Here is a 20,938-nt window from a genome sequence, read left to right on the forward strand (position 1 = left end):
TCGAGCTAAATTGATCTAAACAAGCTTTTGCTGATATTATTTTCTAGAGCTTGAGGTACATGGCGGTAGCCAACATGAGGTCCCTCAAAAACGTCAGCATGGTGCTAGTGGGGGAAGAAAAAACCACCCCAAGAAACCCTGCTAAATGGCACAGCATCATGGTGTGAACCTTCAGATGGTGCCACTGCAGCACTGGAAACTCCTAGTTTCTTCACACAGTGCGGCAAGACACTCCTAAAGCCTCTTCAGTAACGTAAACCACACAAGTGTTTTACAGTGCTACAGTGGTGGCTGGCTACAGGAGACCAATTAGTCCAATCAGACAGTCAAGTCACACCAAACACACTAGAATCTATATAGATGCACTGGGTGGATAACAGTGGATTATTTGGCATTTAAAGCAGGAGTTACAATGCAAAGTCTTTCTGGTGAGATCCATGAGAGCTACTGCCTCAGGCTGCTGCCACACAATTTGGGTAGCAGCTGACAACATTTAGGTAGAACATGACAGTTTAAATGTTACTTGACTGTTCACCCAGAAATAGCTGGGAGACAGAGCCTACAGCTACAGTTATCTAAGCAACTTTTCTGAGAAACAGTGGTTTTAATTATAATAATTAACGATACAATGGATTCACGTCCAGGAAACTCCTGCATATGCCTACTGTAAACTACCTAGACATACCAGCTGAGTCCTTGCACTTTTGCAGTCAGACTGTTACAACTTTTACCTTGCCCAGCTGTACTGCAGCAGTAAAAGGGTTTAACAAAGGCTAGTACTAATACTACTAATACCAATACACAAAAGTGTATTGGAACATAATTTTTTTTTTTTTTTTTTTGTATTTGTGAAAACTCATTGAACATACTTGCTGGAAGTGTGGGAAAATCAAAACAGAAAAAAACCTGCAAAACACACATTTCCTTAACACATGGTGCCCAGAACAAACACAGGATGGGATGAAGATCCAGTGATTTGTGTTGCCATGGCACCAAGGAGGAATGCAAAGCGAGGTGGAGGCCATGCAGTCCCATTCTTTCACTTTTCTCAAGGACCGCTTGACATGACTATGCAGATTTATCTCCTGCTCTTCCCCTTCTCTCAAGGACTGTTTTGCAGAACTCTGTGGACCTTATCTCTCATTCTTCCTCTTCTCCCACAAACAGCGCACCCCTTGCCCCAAGGAATGTGCTGTGTCACTACTCAAGAAACAATGGCTTGACCACACTCCCACCCACTCACACATACACACTTAGATAAATACTACCCCGAGTTTGTATCTAACTCGGAGGGACGATAATCTGATACCAAATCAGAGGGACAGATCAACGGGTCTGTGCTCCTCACCCCTCCCAGAAGGGATGCCTTTTGGTAAGATTTGGGCCCTCGGCTAAGTGTGCATGACTGCAATCATTTTTTGTGTGTCGTGCCATGTAGCCAACCTGCAGTTTGTGCATTTACCGTAGGCAAGCTCAGAGAACCTGTAGATGTTGCATAAGAATAAACGGTACTATTCATGAACCTGACTGCTTCTCTTGAATGCAACCGGACCTGCAGCATACGGGCTGTTTGTGCACCTGGTGTCAGGCCTGGAGTCTCGGCCATAATTGGCATACCTATTAAGAGATAAGTCCAGCTGCCCCTAGCCCCTCTAATCTCTGAGGACTGACTAGAACCCAAGGGGATTCAACTCTTACCAAATTAATTCATTACCTTAAATGCAACAATACTTCTACATATAAACATAGAAAGATGCGTTACTTGACCTGTCCCTAGCCAAAACGCTATTTAAGTACTCCATTCATCCAAGATGCCTTAACTGCATGTTTATGACAGCCTTAGGACAGTATGCAAGTTATCAAATGCAGAATCTGTCTGTGCTGGGGAAACAATATGACAGAATAGGATGTTGGAAACATGCTCGCTTTATGGATTAACATACTTCACTCTTCAGGTGGTAAATCAGGTCTTTCACTTGTCTCAGCATTGCTTCTGGTTCAGCACAGATACAACACAGCAGACTCTTCCTGGCAGAAAGAGTACTGGGCTAGAAGTAGAATAGTCCAACCCAACTCTTCTAATAGAAATCATCAGCTCCTTTGACAGTGTCACAGCAACACATGCCAGCCAAAAATTTGCCCCTAATCTGTTATTTCAGTGTTATGATTTAACTGCGTGCTTTAAATTAGTCAAAACAATGTTTTTCTACTCCAAATGAAATCCAACTTCAGACTTAAGAGTTTGCTTGAAGGTCCTACTGTGTCTCCCAGAAATAATCTTCTATTAATATAATGTACTTATTCAGATCCTGTGACTGAGTGTTAAAAACTGTGTGTGTAAACAGATAGGCTTTCATGAAAACCTAATGGGTTTAATCATTGCTAAAAATTTTCTCCTATTGGCAGAGCTGTCAGATCCACACTACAAAAATAATCATGTTATTTAAGAACTTTCAGATGAAAGAGCTAGACTTCTTATGAAAATACCACAAGTTACAATTAAAACTTAGAAAAGGATGAGATGAATTTGCATACAACACAACCTTCATTAAAACCTTCAAATTCACAAGGCAGTATGTTACTGCAACACATCCACACTTCCTCTTGCTAGGATTATTAGTCAATACTATGGCACTCTCCAGGGGTACCTCTTTGGGGATACTTTTTTACAAATGCATTGCATTTTAAATTACTTCTTAGAGGGGGCAGGGATTATGCTCCAAACAACTCAATGAATTGCACAGAAAAAATTTTTAATATGATTTTTCATGTTGCCTATCAAGTAACAAGTACTTCCACTAGCATTTTTTACTCTGCTCCTTATCAGTGTTTTCTTTATGGTTTTGTTTGAAGAGATCTTGCAATATAAGACTTTCACAGGGCCCCGCACAACTGTACTTCTCATTTTTATAGTGTCTATTGTTGCATAAACTGATCCATTGAATTGATTCAAGAGGCTCTCTTCCTTGAAAGTATGTACTTTATAATGCAATTTATTATTTACTGGATTGGAAAATATATTTCAGAAGTTGAAATTCAGTTAAATTATTCCATACCACAAATTGACTAAAGATATATGAGCTTCCATTAAATGAATAGCAATGAAGAATGGAGTTCTCCCAGTTATTTCTGAAACTGTGTAATATTCCTGCTCATTCTAGGGTCCCTGGTGCAAAGTTACCACTGGGGTTTTTCTGTTTTGACTTGTTTGTTTTTTTATTTAATGTACACCTAAAATAGGTAAAACAGACTATACCTTTCCACCCATCATAACGGTATTATTCCCTGCAAAGAACAAATTACTTCATAAACAGAAGAACTGGAGAGGAAGACCCCCAACTCCCCCAGCACACACACACTGGTCAAACTCAAAGTAGAAAGAAAAATTTGTGGTCTGCCTTCCTCTCCATCCCCTTATGCCCCATCTAGAGAAACTAAGCAGGTCCCCCCTATGGATGTACTCATCCCTGCCAGGTGCTGTCTTGGCACAGCAGCATAAGGTATTTGGGGAATTTGAATGCTGAAGAATTGAGTTAGCTTTATGTAGTAGTTGGACATGTAATATAACCATTATGCCATTTATATTTGTATGATTTTATTGTCAGAAATGCTTAGAGATGTTGGTGGTGTCATCCCTACCCCCCACCGTTTCACTGATGGTTTAAAAATCAAAGAACCCAGTTGGAAAATCATCCAGGTCACAGTAAGCGTGTTCACATGAGTGGCTCTCATGAATTCAATTGGTAAAATATAAACATCTTTAAAAAAAGAGTTCGAGCTCTTTCTCAGTGGCTTATGGAAGACATCCTGGTCTCTCAAAACTTTGACTACCTACCCAAGTCAGGAAACAACAAGGGATTAAAACTCCTTAGCCTGTAAAATGGGCAGTCTCTTTGGTTGGATAGTATTGGTAAACCATCCCCCTCAAAAGTGCCAGACAATCACCTCCAAGTAGATAGCACACATTTTTGGATAGAAACAATTTATTATGTAGTGAAAAATACAACACGAAAAATACGACAAAAGTCGTATTACCTTTTGTGTCAACAGCTTCAAAATTAAGTGTAAAGGTCCACAAACATTACAGATTTCACAGGAAATTAAACAGCAAGAGCTCACAGGACCACTGACAGAACGTTAAGTAAAACAGCTGTTCAAAAATTTTGAAAAGACTATTTTATTAACATTCTGAAAAAAAGCTGTATTCTAATTATCAACTAATTTCTAGCTTTTTCTACTAGGATGATAAGCTCTGTCCTCTATGTCCTCTACTCAAATTGTTGCTGCTATTAATTCACTAAATTCTTTGGGGTTTTTTTAATCCCCTCAAAATGAGTGCAGGTATTAAACTGTGCTATAGTGGAGAACAGACAGTTGCTGTGAAGTCTATATAAACCCTGTTTTAAGAACAGTGGTCTTCGAAAGCTGCTTATGCTAGGACAACTTGTGCACAGGCCCTGGTGTCCCTAACAATTAGACTTGGCTGAGCAGTGTTTCAGACTGTTAATGAAGTCTGCAGCTGCCTTCAACTCATTTATACTAGGATCGTTACTACAGTTAATGTCAGCGAAGCTGAAGCATCTTAAAAAGGGGTGAACAGGTACCCCCCAACCTCTAATTTTATGCTGAAGATAACACTAGTATTTTCATATTAGTCAATTTAATTTAGTCATTAAGTCTGATCAGTATTTATCCTCATTTGAGACACCTGCCCTAAACCTTTCTCTCTGGAGGTCCTCTGAAGAAACCTACAATAGATGCCCACCCCAAGTTCAGATGGATATATGAATCCCTCTTCACAGCTGTACGTAGATAACGGTCTAGTTCTAACCCAGAATGAACACAATGAATTTTAAATAAACTCTTGCCAAGTCAGTCAGCAATTCATAAAGATAAAAGCAAACATTCTCAATTTAATTTGGAAAAAACCTAAAACCATTAAATGTTTAAGATTTGGCATTACAGAACTTCCATGTTTTTTCCACAGCTTAGAATTTTATTTAGACGTCATCCTAAGAAATGGTCATCACTCATAGTTCTGTAAGGTTTTCACACAGCCACAGAGTCCTGTTCGGGCTGTAGTGATGACAGAGAGAAAGCCTTCATCTGGTAACTCCAACCACCCCTTTCTCTGCAATTGTCAGTGGGGAACTCCCAACTACAATAATCAGTAACTGTCTAGATTTCAGGAGCTGGAAGGATTTAAGGACTTCAAAATAACTACTTTGTATCAATTTTGGTTTGCAATCTGTACATTGTTTCTTTGAATATAGTCCCTGTACCAGCAGAATTCACTCTCCATAACCCCCCTCAGGAGCACAGCTCCTTCTCCCTAATTTGGCCTCATGGGAGGTCTAACCACATCAGCTCTTAAGCAGAAAAAACTGTTTTGTTGTGCATTACCTCTGGATCATACTGCTTCCTTTCAGTCAGCAAATGATTACTATGCACTGTAATTTTTCTTACTTGACACCCTTCTATCACAATCACATTTGCTTTATCCTTCCACATTATTCTGTTTGGTTGAACAGTCTAATGTGACATTAGTGGTTCGGGTGCTTTGGAAAACCCTATCGAATATAGCCCTACCTCTACCCCACTCTTATCCTTCACACCCAAATTTCTCCCACATTTTCTCCCCTGACACCTTCCTAAGGGCTATCATCCTCCGTCCCATCTCAATGAGGGCAACTGGTACAGCTAGCAAAGGCAAGCAGGTTCTGCATTATTCCAGGGGAGCACCGAGCAGATACTAATGACAGAGATTTTTCTTTGAAGGCTGTGCTATCAATTTCAGACAGTCAGACAGACAGCTTGTATCAGAAAGCAGGAGTTAACTTTCCATTTTTGACCTGCCAATGTCAGTCAGTAAAATTTAAATTCAGTTTTGCAGTGGACCCAAAACCAACTATGTCTATTGCATAGTGTGTCTATTGCAACATACTATTTGAGTAGCATATCAAATAAAAAAACACAGTTGTTTTAATATAAGTTAACTGAAAAAAATAGAAAATGGAACATTCATAATACAAGGTCCACCAATTTACCAAGTGGCACTAAAGACTACCCACTGGAACTGTTTAGACAAGGAAAGATATCATTTTCTTTTAATTAGATTATATGACTCCAGAAATCCCAGAGATATCAATGCAGTAATTTTTCACTTACAACATGTAACCAGAACATGAAGCTAGCTTATTTCGCTCTTCTTCAGATTTCCTTAAAAGAGGGCAACATGTTCAATAAGCAAAACTGTTACTACTCAACAGCATATGGGATCTCCAGTTGCAGATCCTAATTTTCAGGTAAGGTTTGTTTATTTTCTTCTGCTTAAACTATTAAAATCTTAGTCTGAAGAAAAAACAGCCACATCATATTCTGTAAGTTATTTCATATTCACTAGATGCCAAAACATACGCCGCTTTCCATGATTTACCTGAAGTCATGGCTAACTGGGGAGGTCCCATTGGACTGGAGGGTAGCAAATGTGACACCCATCTACAAGAAAGGCAGAAAGGACGATCCAGGAAACTATAGACCTGTCAGTCTGACCTCGGTACAAGGGAAGGTCATGGAGCAGGTCGAGTGCCATTAGAAGTCATATAATGGACAACCAGGGGATCAGGCCTAGTCAGCACGGGTTTATGAAAGGCAGGTCCTGCCTGACAAACCTGATCTCCTTCTATGACAAGGTGACCCGACTATTGGACAAGGGAAAGGCTGTGGATATTGTCTACCTGGATTTTCAAAAAGCATTCGACACAGTTCCCCATAGAATTCTCATAGAAAAACTGGCTGCCCATGGCCTGGATGAGAGAACGGTCTGCTGGGTCAAGCACTGGCTGGATGGACGGTCCCAGAGAGTGGTGGTCAATGCAGCTAAATCCAGCTGGTGGCCGGTCACAAGTGGTGTTCCTCAGGGCTTGGTGTTGGGACCATTTCTGTTCAACATCTTTACTGATGATCTTGATAAGGACATAGAGTGTATCATCAGTAAGTTCACAGATGACACCAAGTTAAGTGGGAATGTTGACCTGAATGAAGATAGGGGGGCTCTACAGAGAGACTTGGATAGATTGGATCGGTGGGCCAACGTTAACGGGATGAGCTTCAACAAGGCCAAGTGCCAGGTCCTGCACTTGGGCCACAACAACCCCATGCATTGCTACAGGCTTGGCAGGTGTGGCTGGAGAGCTGTGTGGAAGAGAAGGATCTGGGGGTTCTAATTGACAAGCAGCTGAACATGAGCCAGCAGTGTGCCCAGGTGGCCAAGAAAGCCAACGGCATCCTGGCTTGTATTAGAAATAGTGTGACCAGCAGAAGTAGGGAGGTGATAGTCCCTCTGTACTCTGCACTGGTGAGGCCACACCTGGAGTATTGTGTCCAGTTTTGGGCACCTCAATACGAGAGAGATATCGAGGTGCTGGAACAAGTGAAGAGGAGGGCAATGAAGCTGGTGAAGGACCTGGAGAATAAATCCTATGAGGAGCGATTGAAAGAGCTGGGACTGTTTAGTTTGAGGAAGAGAAGGCTGAGGGGAGACCTCATCACACTCTACAGCTACCTGAAAGGACATTGTAGAGAGGTTGGTGCTGGTCTCTTCTCACAGGTAATTAGTGACAGAAGAAGAGGGAATGGCTTTAAACTGCAACAGGGGAGGTTTGGACTGGACATGGACAGAAAGAGGTCAGACAGTGGAACAGGCTGCCCAGGGAGGTGGTGGAATCACCATCCCTGGATGTGTTTAAGGGTCATTTAGATGAGATGTTGGGGGATATGGTGTAGGGGAGAACTTTGTAGAGTAGGGCTGATGGTTGGACTCGATGATCCCAAGGGTCTTTTCCAACCTCAATGATTCTGTGATTCTGTGAGGTACACTGTCAGAATATACTGCATTTTAAGTAGCATCTTGATTAACTGTTCATCTTTTTTAGAGACCTTGAACTCCCCATAATGCATTCCACTTTCAGCCCTCTTCCTTTTCTTTCAGATCACAGGAATCTGACTTAAATCTGCTACCACTTCAAAGATTCATTATGCAATAGACACAGATTATTATATTATTTGTATTACTGACTGGAATAAATTAAATAAATTGCTTTGACAGAATATGGACAGTGTAGTAAAATTCATGTAAAATAGAGGAGCACTTTCCATTTGGGTTGTGAAAAGAAACAGATCTTGAACTGCATTTATATTCTACACGAAACAAGTCTAAATTTTCTTTCAATTCATCGTCTATCCAAGTGTATAAAACAATGAAGAGTAGGTAAAAAAACACCTAACATTTTCTGCCAACAACGATGGGAAGTTTTGAATGTTCGTATGTAAAAACTAATGCAAATTGATTTGAAGCAAATATGTTAATGTGACTGTAGAGTTTGGAGACAGATTTAAGGCAAGCATCTTGTCAAAGTAAAGTGTGAGCATGCACATTCTAAAACATATAAAATTTTAAACTACAGCTGGATTCCTTTGTAAAATATTAAATAGGTTCATCAATGCATGCAATTCAGAACCTCTCCTAAAACAATGATAAGTAATCTAATCAAGGTGGGTTGGGTGTTTTGGATGGAAGTTTTATACCTGTACATCAGCATATTTAGACACTGTGTTTTGCCTGGACATAATCTCTAACCCCTTGAGTAAAACTGTATTAAAAATAAAACCATACTTAAACTTATACTGCCCTCTTTTCTACAACAACTTTAATTCTGAAGATCTCCTAATCCTCTGAAACAAGTTAAGCCTAACATAAGCTATATAAGTAGCATTAACCTAATTTTACATATCGCACTCCACCCTGATTTTAGACACTGAAGTAAGAGCAGGTCATTTAAACATCTCAAAAAAAGTTATCTTAATATAGTCTTACACCCATTTTATAATAAGAAAATTATGCTTTGAGATCCACATTTACATGCTCAAGTATGTAAGGATATTGACCTCTCAACTGGGATTTCAGTAAAACCTTAACAGTTTACCCACACAGTGGCATGTCAACACTGAGTATTCTTCATCCTGTGGCTTCAGATGAGGTAGGTATTAAATCTGGCCCACTCAGCTTGGAGGGTCTAACTACAATTTTTCTGGTACAAAAGCATGGCACAGACAACAGACACCTCCTACTGCTAACGCATTTGAAGAAGTTACATCTTTAAATGAGTGACAGTATTTGGGAAGGTATTTCTAGCTGTGATTACTAGCTGACATGTTCTTCCCCATAAACTATAACTGCATGCTTAGACTTCTACAAAAATAATTTAATTTTGCATTCATTAAACATTGAATTTGCTATGTTAACCATAGGCTCTATTTTTTTTCCAGCGGCTACTCTTCTACAGACTGCGAAGTTCAGAGCCACAATGCTTAAATTTCTTTACAACTCTGTCCTACAGGATTTATTCAAAAATTAGTAAGTGATGAGACCAGATTTTAAAAAAACCCAAAACCCAAACAACAAAAAACCCCACAAAAATCCAAACTGAGCTAAGGCCCCAGCACCACTGATATTATTCCCCTGGCTGGAATACAGGAAGTCCAAGCGTTGAGCTGATCAGTTGACTGTAGCTTAGACTTATAAATGTAACGTAACTTCTGTCAGATGCTTGCATGAATGCAGATGTAATTCCTATTTTTGTGCTTGTATCTTCCTTCACTGTGTCTTCTTTTCTTTCTTCTATTCAGTGTACTTTATTCAATACTCTGCACTCTAGCTACAAAGGTTTTATTCTGGAATACTGTATGTGTAATAATTGAGAGTAAATTAGCATCTTGCAGACAGCAATAAGTATACAGAAGCATCTCCATTCTTTTGCCTTTCTGTGAGCTAAGTTCTTATCTCTGTTCTTATGATAACCATAATCACCATTCTTATCATTCAAACCATGGTAATTAAGCTGACCTATTTGCTGGGAAGCATCAAGTAAAATTACATGCAACTATGGAAATGTTTAAACATGCCACATTAAAAAATAACTTTGAACATTTACTTTTCTACATGTCACTAAAACCAAGCCCTGCACACATGTAAAAAGATTGTTTTCTCCCTGGTTTTAATGTTGGGATTTTAAAAGAATCCTAGGAGTCTAGTCTCACTGTATGAGACTATGTCTAGTTCTCACTGAATTTAATGACATAACTGATAACAGAATTAGTTAATCATTAACCACTCTGTCCTGGTTCAGCTAGGATAGGGTTAAGTTTCCCCAGCAGTGGGGGGGAAGCTCTAGCCGGGTTATTCAATACCATGCTGATATCACCTACTGGCACTCAAGCGCGGGAGAGTCGGTGAACACGTGTGTTATGCCATCTCTCTGCTCTCACTGCTGTATCAGTACATATCTTGCTCTGTTCATTGTTATTACTGTTACTGTTATTGTTGTTGTTTGTTGTGTTGCTGTTGCACTGTTGTATTAAACCTCTCCTTATCTCAGCCCAGGGGCTTTGTATTTCACTCCCTTTGTGGGGGAGGGGCAGCGGCCACATGGTCTCAGGTCCCTGGCAGGGACTAAACCACCGCACACTCCTGTATTTTATACCATTTAAAGGTACTTTGATCTCTGGTGAAAAATTAAGACCAAAGTGGTTTTTTTTTTTTTATATTTGCTATCTACATTTCAAAAGACCCTTTATTCTCTCCTAGACCTTGACAGCTTTGTACAACCATTCAGCCTAGATCGGTTGTATAAAAAGAGTAATATGCCCAAGACAGCATATTTAAACTTGAGATCAGGCCTTTTTTGTTTATATTGTTTTGCTAAATCTCAGCTGAAGGTTCTTTATGCACAACTAGAATACAGTGCCAAATTCATCACTCTGTAGCACAAGTATAAAACGTGTTTTATAAATGAGAATCTGTTCCAATGCATCACAATGAACCTTTCTAGATGCTCTTAAAACCAGAATGTACTTCATTGCTCATCATCCATTATTCTGATCTTGGTTTTACTCAAGTACCAGATATGAACATGTGCAAACCTCAATAGTTCAGAAGCAAATAAACTGCACCATAAGTGCAAATATAAACATTCTTTGTTGAACTATGCAGTATAAGAACATACAGAAACAAAAGGACATTAAACATTGGGATTAGTAATAAAATAATTGCAAAGTCTAAGTTGGATTTATTACAAGAAATTACTTGGCAAGGTATATTAGAAACATAACAGGATCTGATCATCATACATTTTTCTGGCTGTAAGGTGCTAAATACAGCTGCTACCCATGTGTATTAGAACAAATAGAAAACAATCTTTAATCAGCTTTCTTTTAACATGTATTTTCTTTCAATTTTTGTTGAAAAGTGGTGAGCTAGGACTTAAAAACTGTAATACAACAGACTAAACATTTGAATGATACGCACAGACGAGAAGTTTTCTGTAATATTTTCTAAGCAGACAATTCTTAACCAAAGAGAAGATTGTCTTGTAGCCAGGTTACTTTATTATTCCTCACCTTAAAAAAAAACCCCAACATCTATTAGCAGAAAGATCAGAGGACCTTTTGTCATAACATAGCTTTGTAGAGTTTAGCCTTGCTTGCTTAAACTAAGGACTTAGCTTTGCTCTTGTATATATTATAATTCCTACTATTATCAATGGAGGTTATAGAATCATAGGTAAATGCTCAGCTTTGCTCAAAGTTTCAGCACATTATTCAAAATTCCCACGGGACATGAGCAAGTGAGGTGAAGATTATAAAAAGCAGTAAGACTAAATCAGAGTTGCATTTAAGGCCCAGTACAGTATACAGCAGGTAAAAAAAGCCTTAGACTTTTCATCTGAACTCTTAGCCATAAATCACTTAACTTAGACATAATATACTAAATAATACTTCATCAATGATGCATTGTGTCAGGGAAATATGTGCTTCTGCAGCATTTGGAAGACAATGCATCTCTACAGCTCTACTGAGACCTATCTTAAGTGAAGGGTTACAAATCATTCTCACACATTTATATTTCCACTGTTAATAAATTGGAAAAAAAATCCAGAATAAAGCTAAGAATCTTGATCAAGTGGGCTTTCTAACAAACAAGTTTGGAACAGCAGCACAGAAAAGGAAACAAGCTGTACTTGTACTTATGCTGGGGACCTCAGGACATCAAAACACTACAGAGGGTATTGCAAATTTGTTTTGATATGCTTGTTCACTGCATGAGTGCAAAAAGGCTGATCCCAAAAGAGACAGTATAACATACACAGGGCATTCATGTTGACTTTGTAAGGCTGAACTGAAGAAAACAAAAATCTCTTACTCTCTCTGCAGTCAGTATCATTACCCGTGAAAAACGTACACTGTTACAGGACACTTTGTACTAAACTTCCAAAAAAAAATCAGCTTATGAGGAAGCTCATTGTTTACTTTTTGTTAATTTTGATTTCTATCCCAAATCACCCATAAAATACTAACTGTAAGACACTCCCCACAAAAACAAAAGATCAGAGACTACATCATGCTCCATCCTGAGAGTCTGTAGTCCTAGTCCTAACTCTTCTGTAGAGTGAATTACTGTTTGAAACACAAATTATAGAAGTTTTACCAGCAATTATTTTCACGATCTTTTGCGAGAAAATGAAGTGGTCCCATTTGATAGCTACAATACAGTAACAGGATTAAACAAAAACAATCCTAAACTGAGCATGTAAATACCCAAAGAGATATCAAAAGTATTATCTGAAAATATAATGTACAGAATTTTATTTTTGCTGCCTACAGCTTATAATCAGATACGTTTAAATGGACAAGTAGTTAGAGAAGTCAGTTGGTAGCATATGCTAATCTCTGTTGTCAAAAAGATAAATATCTTTTGTACTGTAGCTACAGTCAATAGAATATATTTTAAAATAAGCATCTTGCATTTTATCAGTGATTCAGTGTCTCAGGTATGTAAACTTCAAATCTACATGTGTATAATTTTGCACAATAATTTAGTTATGCATTTACAATAGGCACAAATCCAAACCAGTAAAGACAACAGACTTTGGATCAGGTTTCCACTTTGAAAGACCAGTTATGTTTATTTAGCTGGTATTTTTTAACTCCTACTTCATCTGTAAGTATGTTGCTGTATTACAGATTTATATGCAATTAAATGATTCAATTATTTATAAAGTCATAGAAGAAAGCTGTGCTCTCAGTCACCTGAGAATAACTATAGCATTTACATTATATTGACTGTTCAATTAGAATCTTTCAGTTACTCTTTTACTTAAGACACATTTTTCACCTATTTCTTTTGTTCGGTTTTTTCTTGGGTGGTCATTATGGACAGAGTCACATACAGGAGAATAGTTACTATGAATTTACTGTACAGAAGTAAATATACTGTCATTAATAAGATATGGAAATGGGCAAGTTTTGCAATAATTAGTGAAAGAACAGTTATTCGGTGTGCAGTTAAATAAAAATCAAGTATATTCTTATTTATAAGACTAGACAGCAGAATCTGCATATATAATTGCTTGGGAAACTCAATTTAACACTGCTGCGCACATATTAGCGTGCAAAGAAAAATACATGCACTTACAAATGTATCTCAGTTTTACGATACATTTTTGGTAGAAAGTTGTGATTAGAATATGCACATTTTCTTAACTCCAAGTTTAAAAGAGGATTCACTTTTTGATGCACAATCAACTTGCATTAATATGAGTTATTCCCATTATTAGGAAAATAAATAAGCTCTACAAATTTTTATTTATTTTGGTTGGAATCCAGGAACAGAGAACACCAACAAGGGGGTTAGCCTTCAAATATTAAAGGACTGCTTCTAGAAATGAAAAGAACAATCCTTTCTCCAGATCCATGGCAAGAGAAGATGGGAAGTGATCACTTTCAGCTGTGCCAAGAATTGTTTGGGGTAGACATCAGGAAAAATTTCCCAGTCTTTCCCACTGGGAAAGACATCCTGTGTAAGTTACAAAATCTCTCTCAGTGGAGGTTTTTTTAAAAAAAAACAGGTTAAACAAGTCTGTCAGGAACAATATAAGACTGTTGATTCTGCTTTAGGGCAAGAATAAAGAATACACAATCTCTTAATATCCTTAGTAGCCCTGCTTTTCTAGACCTGAAAAATATCCCCTGTAACCACTTATTTTGAGTGAAGTAGACCTGCAAAGACATTATATCTGTAGCCCTGCTTAACTTTATCTGACAGTGTAAAAATATTGCACTTCAGACAGGTTCATTTTGTTCCCAAAATGAAAATTAAGTTAAAGATTATTATTTTTTTCCTCTGGAACACAAATTTCAGTATATGGTATGCCAAATGTGGGTGAGGTTATCTGCAGATATTGCATTCTTGTTCCAGAGGCAAAAAGGTCTCAAGCGTACTGCAGAAAACCAAACCTTCAAAAAATGCAGAAATTATCACCAGTTCCACTGCATCTGTTTTCATATAAAAAAAATAAAACGTTTGCATTAAACTTTATTGCACCATCAACTTTTTTTAAAATATCCCCCATTCAAGTCAAACATTAAATTATTTGTACAAACAAAATATAAGGTCTTCTTTGAAGTATCAAGTAGATATAGTATATGCGCTATACAGAAAAAGAACAATCTAAAGTAATTATAGATAGGTTTGGGTTGGAAGGGACCTTCAAGATCATCTAGCTCCAACCCCCTCCCATGGGCAGGGACACCTTCCACTAGATCAGGTTGCCCAGAGCCCCGTCCAACCTGGCCTTGAACACTGCCAGGGAGGGGGCAGCCACAACATAGATATAAGATATCTAATCTAAATCTACCCTCTTCCAGTTTAAAACCATTACTCCTCATCCTATCACTATACTCCCTGATAAATTAACACATACATCAAATCAGAGATGACAAAAAACAATCATTGGGTTGTTTCTCTTCCATAATTAAAAAAAGATTGAAAAAAGATTGTGTAGGCTATTGTATGCATGAAAAGCATCCCACGTCATTCAAGGTGTTGAAGCAGGCGACACCTTCAAGCTGTCAAGTGCTGCATGAATTCTGAAGTGCAACCTGGACTCCATAGAGTATTCTTTGTAGTTGTTTCTGCAAACAATAAAGTTATTTTAAGAAAAACGTTTTTGACCTAGATTGTTTCTACTTCATACATGCGCTGAAGTACCAAAGTTAACAGCCTTCATTCCTTCAACAGGAAACAAGAGTCTGATACACAGATGAGTTATAAGACATTTAAACCTACATCCACAAACTGAGCAGAGACTTATACCAGTACTAACAATTAAATGTCCTGATAGAACTGAATTCATGTCTTAACAACTCTCACTTATTTAGATCCTTTCAGCAGTCCTCCCAATTACTGAAATTTGCTGTGAAAAGACAAGCTAGAAGATTACAGAAAAGAAAGGCTCTTAACTGAAAGTGTATGTTCAGCTTCAAAACACAACTCAGCCAGAGTAATAAAACATATGGAAATCACATCATGTAATACAAACAAACAAAAGCAAAAAACTACTATGTTTCTAAAAAGGGTTTTAGGAGATTGTTTCTAACTCACATTTACAACACTATTGCACGATTGGTATACAAGGGGCAAATTCTACCCCATACCACAATCTACAGATGAAGTGAACATGCTGCTCTACAGCAAATTTAGCTCTCTACTGCTCTTCTGTGGCAGGATGTGAAAGGAAAAGGGAGGTGGTCAAAAGTGTACTGGCTTTTACCCTACTCCCACTAACAACTTTAGTGCTGCAGATGTAAGCCCCACAGCTGCTCTCTGGGACAGAAGTGGTATAGATCCTTTCTCTGGACTCTCCAGCTCCATCCCATGCATGCAGTGGAGTCTCAGCATCTCTGAAGCCTAAAGGAAAAGGAGACATTTCCCCTTCATACTGTATCTTGTTTGATATTGTCCACTCCACTGTGTCTGAAGGACAGAGTTTCTTGAAACTGTAAAATTCAACTTTATTGGACAACTCTTCCAAGCCAGGAACACAGATTTCTTATTACTTTTATTTTGAAAAGGGGCTGGCAGGAATAAAAAACACATGCCTTCATTGGTAAAGTTACTCAGTCATTCTTAATCTACAGGCTAATAAAAAAAAAAATTCACTTACTTTGCAGCTTCTATGTATCTTATTGCTTTTTCTCTCTCATCCTGTTGCTTGTACAGAAGACCCAACTCATACAGAGTGAATGGCACCAAGTAACTATCGTATTTTATTTGTTTCTCACTAGAAAACCAGAAAAATACATAAGAGGTTAATTACAACCTTTCCTCTGGTGACCAATTATCTTTTAAATGCAATCACTGTTTGTAAAAGCACATGGCCAGAGAAATCACTCTGGAACCTTTCTTATTGGTTAACTATGCACACTAATTATACCTGTAAAAAGTGGATGTAAAATACTGCCAATGAGGCCTTCTAGGAGCAAAAATTTACTCTTTCCTACTTCCTATTTGTATTGTGGCATGTTACCCAAGCTACGATGAACACAATTCCAGGACTGAGACCCTATTGTGTGACTTCAGAGTTAAAAAAACCCTAACCATCCAAAATGATAACTTGAGATAAAAAACTGTTCATTAGGTTAGGCTGTATAATACACATACTTCTTTCCCACACACAGAATTGAGACCCCTTTACCCTAGCTTGCCTGAACAAATCAGCAGAGAGGTAAGAATATTCAACTTTTCCTCAATACAAGAAATTGTCAGAATCACTCCGGCTGGAAGGCACCTCTGGAGATCATCTAGTCCAATTCCCTGCTCAGAGTAAGGTCAGTGGCAGCAACCTGTCCAGGACTGTGCCCACCTAGGTTTCAAATATCTCCAACGACAGAGACTCCACAGTCTCTCTGTGCAACCTGTGCAAACAACCTGTTTGACCAACTTGACAATAAAAAGAAGTTCTCCTTATGTTTAAAGAGTATTTCCTGTACTTCAGTTTGTGCCCATTATCTCTCATTCTGTCACTGGGCACCATTGAGAAGAGTTTGTCTCTTTTTTTATTTTTAAAACACACTCCCTTCAGGCAGCCCTTTCAGGTCTTCTCTTCTCCAGGCTGAACAGTCCCCGCGCTCTCTCTGTTTCTTCTTGTATGACAGATGCTTCAATCCTTTAGTCATCTTTGTGGCCCTTTGTTAGACTTGTTCTGATATGTCCATGTCTCTCTCATACGAGTGAGCCCAGGACTAGACACAGTACTCCAGATGTGGCCTGACCAGTGCTGACAGAGGAGGAAGGATCACAACCCTCAACTTGCTGATGACACTATTCCTAATTCAGGACACTGTTGGCCACCTTTGTTGCAAAGGCACATTGCTGGCTCATGGTCAGCTTGGTGTTGACTGATATGCCCAGGATCCCCAGGGTATTTTCTGAGAAACTGCTCCCCAAGTCAGTCAGTCCCCAGCCTACGCTGGTGCATGGGATTACTCATCCCCAAGGGTAGGGATTGGCACTTGCCTTTGTTGAACTTCATGAGGTTGCTGTCAGCCCATTTCTCCACCCTGTCCAGGTTGCTCTAAATGGCAGCACACCCACCTGGCTTATCAACCACTCCTCCCACTTTGATTCATCTGCACATTTGTGGAGGTTGCATTCTGTCCCATCATCTAGGTCCTTAATGAGGATGTTAAAAACTACTGGCCCCAGCACTGAACTCTGCATTAAAGTACTGGTGACTGGCCTCCAGCTGACTTCATGCTGCTGATCACAGCCTTCTGAACCCAGCTATTCAGCCAATTTTCAATCCATCTTATACCCACTTACCTAGTTGAGACTTCATCAGTTTGTCTGTGAGGATATTGTGAGAGACAGTGTCAAAAACCTTTCTAAACTCAAGATAAAGAACATCCACTGTTGTCCCCTTACCTGCTGAGCCAGCTATCTCATTGTAGAAGACTGTAACGATTGTTAAGCATGATTCCCCCTTCATAAATCCATGCTGACTACTCCTGATCACCCCCACACTTTTGGAAATGGTTTCCACAATTATTTACTCCACCCTCCCAGGGACTGATGAGAAGCTGACTGGCCTACAGCTTCCCAGATCCCTCCTCCTTGCCCTTCTTGAAGACAAGGGTGACATTTGCTTTCTTCTGGTCCTCAGGAACTTCCCCAACTGCCATGACCTTTCAAAGATAATGGAGTGTCACAACAACATTGGCCAGCTCCCTCAGCACTCATGGATATATACCAATGCCCTATGTACTTAGGTATGTATACATATGGTCATATGTATGTCTAAGTCTTTTCCTAACCTGACCCTTCTCCATCTATGGTAATTCTGCTTGTTCCAGATACTCTCACAGGTTTCATGGATCTGCCACTACAGAACAAGGTGAAGAAGGCATCACATATCTTGGTTTTCCCTGTTTCTTTTACAATCAACTCTGATTCTTATCTGGATAGAATAACATCAGCCAATATTGCAGAATGAAAAAGTCCGCAACAAACACTGGGAAAAGCACTTGACATTTTGAAAGCAACACTTCTAAAGAGGCACCTCATCCACCAACACAGGCCTTGATGCACAGAAAGTGTGACTTAAAATAGGGACACTGCTTATGTGATAAACAGCCTTAATGTACTGTAGCAGCCCAAGAAATGTGGAGATTAGAGCTGACCAGAATGTAGATATTTAATCTACCAGAAACCTTCTCCTCCTCCCCATGCAAAACTACCTGAAAACTTGTCTGAAGATTTTTGAGATGTCTCAGCTCTAAAAGCCTTCACTGTGTCAACAAGATTTTCAGAAACAGCATTCCTTTAACTTGTAACCACTTGAAACCCACTGCTCGGTAACTTGCAAAGTGCTGACTAAACTCACTTGGGATCTTAGAAATAGCAAGAGAAGGCAAGATGGCAAAAAAATTATAACAAGCAATAGAATTATGTGTAACAAATTATCCTTAAATAATTTTTCTAAATTATTTATTAGAAAAATGGCATATGTAAAAACTTTTTCAGTCTAAAAATTCTAATAACAACAATCAGTACATGACTCCATGTTATATAAACAAAAGTTATTACAGTAGATATGGATCTGACATGTAAAGTATTTGATAAATCCATAACACAGGACACTTAAGTTTTCAACAGAAAGCAGTAACAACAATTTCTCATCTACATAGAGAAGAATTAACTACTGAAGTACTAAATCCTGAAAAAAAATTAGGAAATCCATATGAATTATCTTTACTTATATTAATAGTTCTGCGAATACAAAAGTAACAATTCCAAGTGTATTTAGATAAATGTGTTACCATCACTTTGATTTATTTGGTCTAAACCATCACATTTATATAAAGCATATAATGTTAAACTGCTACACAAAAATACAAGCAAAGTTCTGTGGTTCTCCAACTACTTTCAGAGGTATTTTAATTACAGCTCCTTAACAGAATGCTGAAGTTTAATTATTCAAATTCTAACATGACAGCTTCTATAGGAGTATCAGAAATTTCACGCAAAGCTACAAAATATAAAAGTTAGAAGTCTGTTTATGCTATTTTTACCTTTGAGTTACTTTACTGAAACACAGTTCGGCTTGCATGAGTCTTCCCAAGTGTTTCAGGCAGAGGCCCTTCAGTAACTGCAACATGCACACATCATCCATATAGTATTCACTGTGATCTAAAAGTAAAAGTGAGATACATCAAACAATTTGAAGACATAATGAAAAGGAAAATTAGATTTTCAGTTGGGAGTATGTATTCAGACTCAGGACCTTACTTCTCAGATTTTATACCTCAACACACACATAACCTTCAGACACAATTTTAAATACTGTCTACTAAAGAAGATATGTACATAACATCCGTATCTTTCTCTTTAAAGATGTAGGCTAAGAAGAAACAAGAAGAAACTGAAACATCTAGACATTCCCAGTCTTCTGTATCTGGAATTCAGTACAAAAGCATAAACTGGCATCAGTTAAAGATTTCTGTACTTGTAATATCTAAAACAGGAAGCAAAACCTACAGCGAGACTGAAACCTCCTTCACACTATGTTACCTTAATAGCTTCCCCTGTTGCAGAGCACTGGCAGACTTTCAGTAGCACCAGTGTCATGAAAAGCACAAGAACATGGTAAGACTGTGTCCTGCAGAACTTTTCAGATGCATTATTTGGCAGTACAAATTCAAGAAACCATGTTTATTAGTATTTCCATAACCTCTAATGATTAAGAAGCTTCATTAATAGTGTATAACATTCGGAAAATTCAAGGAAGTTTTATGTTCAATAGGCCTAAAAATATCACGTGAAAGAGCATTTGTGAAACGATTCAGAAATACAACCTTAACAAGCATGGTCCATTTTTGTTGCCTTGGTTTATAGCATTTGCTGAGTGCAGGGAAGGAAAAGAAAGGAAAGAAAACACATATGGATAGACAGATGGCAGCACATACATTAACAACTCAGGAAGCAAAACACTCTCCCTTCAGATCATGTTGTTTACAACTAATTACCAGCTCTCTAAGGTCACGTTAATTTTTTTCTTAATAGTCTGCCAAAAAAATCCTACGTAAACAGTTCTGAAACATGCAAGACTAAAAGTATCTTAGGATTCAGCAAAGTGCTTTGCCAGTACATTCAGGCTTAATCCTGTCTGTGTTTAAACCCAGAAAGTCTCGATAGATAATAACTGACAGACTGCGCTTTTAGCGACAAGTAGAAGCGCAGTGGGTGAGCATTCTGCATTCCCTCTTGCCCGTGTTGCTAGGCTAAGGTATTGGATTCATGTGACTGTCTCCTAAAGGACTCATTCATTGAAATTACTGGGGTCAAGCACTGATGTCAGTAAAAGCTTGTCAGTCTTTAACAACTTCAACAAGTATCTCCCTGGTATTTCCCACAGGCAGAAAAGCTATTATGCCATAACACTGACAGTAAATGACAGTAAATGCAGAGGCCAACTTAATACAGACACCTTGCAGTAAATGTGGGAGAACCATCTTCTTGCAGTCCTCTATACCAGAGGAAATA

At 38.5% G+C, this 20,938-nt stretch overlaps 1 protein-coding gene across 3 annotated transcripts in view; it reads right to left on the minus strand.

The window, feature by feature from the left end:
- Positions 1-11,103: 11,103 nt before the first annotated feature.
- TTC39B (tetratricopeptide repeat domain 39B) overlaps positions 11,104-20,938 on the minus strand; it is a 79,238-nt gene continuing 69,403 nt past the window's right edge. For all 3 annotated transcript variants that reach the window (XM_074811743.1, XM_074811745.1, XM_074811744.1), the window contains 3 exons: positions 19,468-19,585; positions 16,062-16,178; positions 11,104-15,030 (listed from right to left, as the gene is read on the minus strand). In XM_074811743.1, coding sequence (XP_074667844.1) covers positions 14,934-15,030; positions 16,062-16,178; positions 19,468-19,585 — 332 coding nt within the window. In that variant the 3' untranslated portion in view covers positions 11,104-14,933. The remainder of the gene's footprint in view (positions 15,031-16,061; positions 16,179-19,467; positions 19,586-20,938) is intronic.

Source organism: Strix aluco, chromosome Z (genome assembly GCF_031877795.1).
Source record: "Strix aluco isolate bStrAlu1 chromosome Z, bStrAlu1.hap1, whole genome shotgun sequence".
Taxonomy (NCBI): Eukaryota; Metazoa; Chordata; class Aves; order Strigiformes; family Strigidae; genus Strix; species Strix aluco.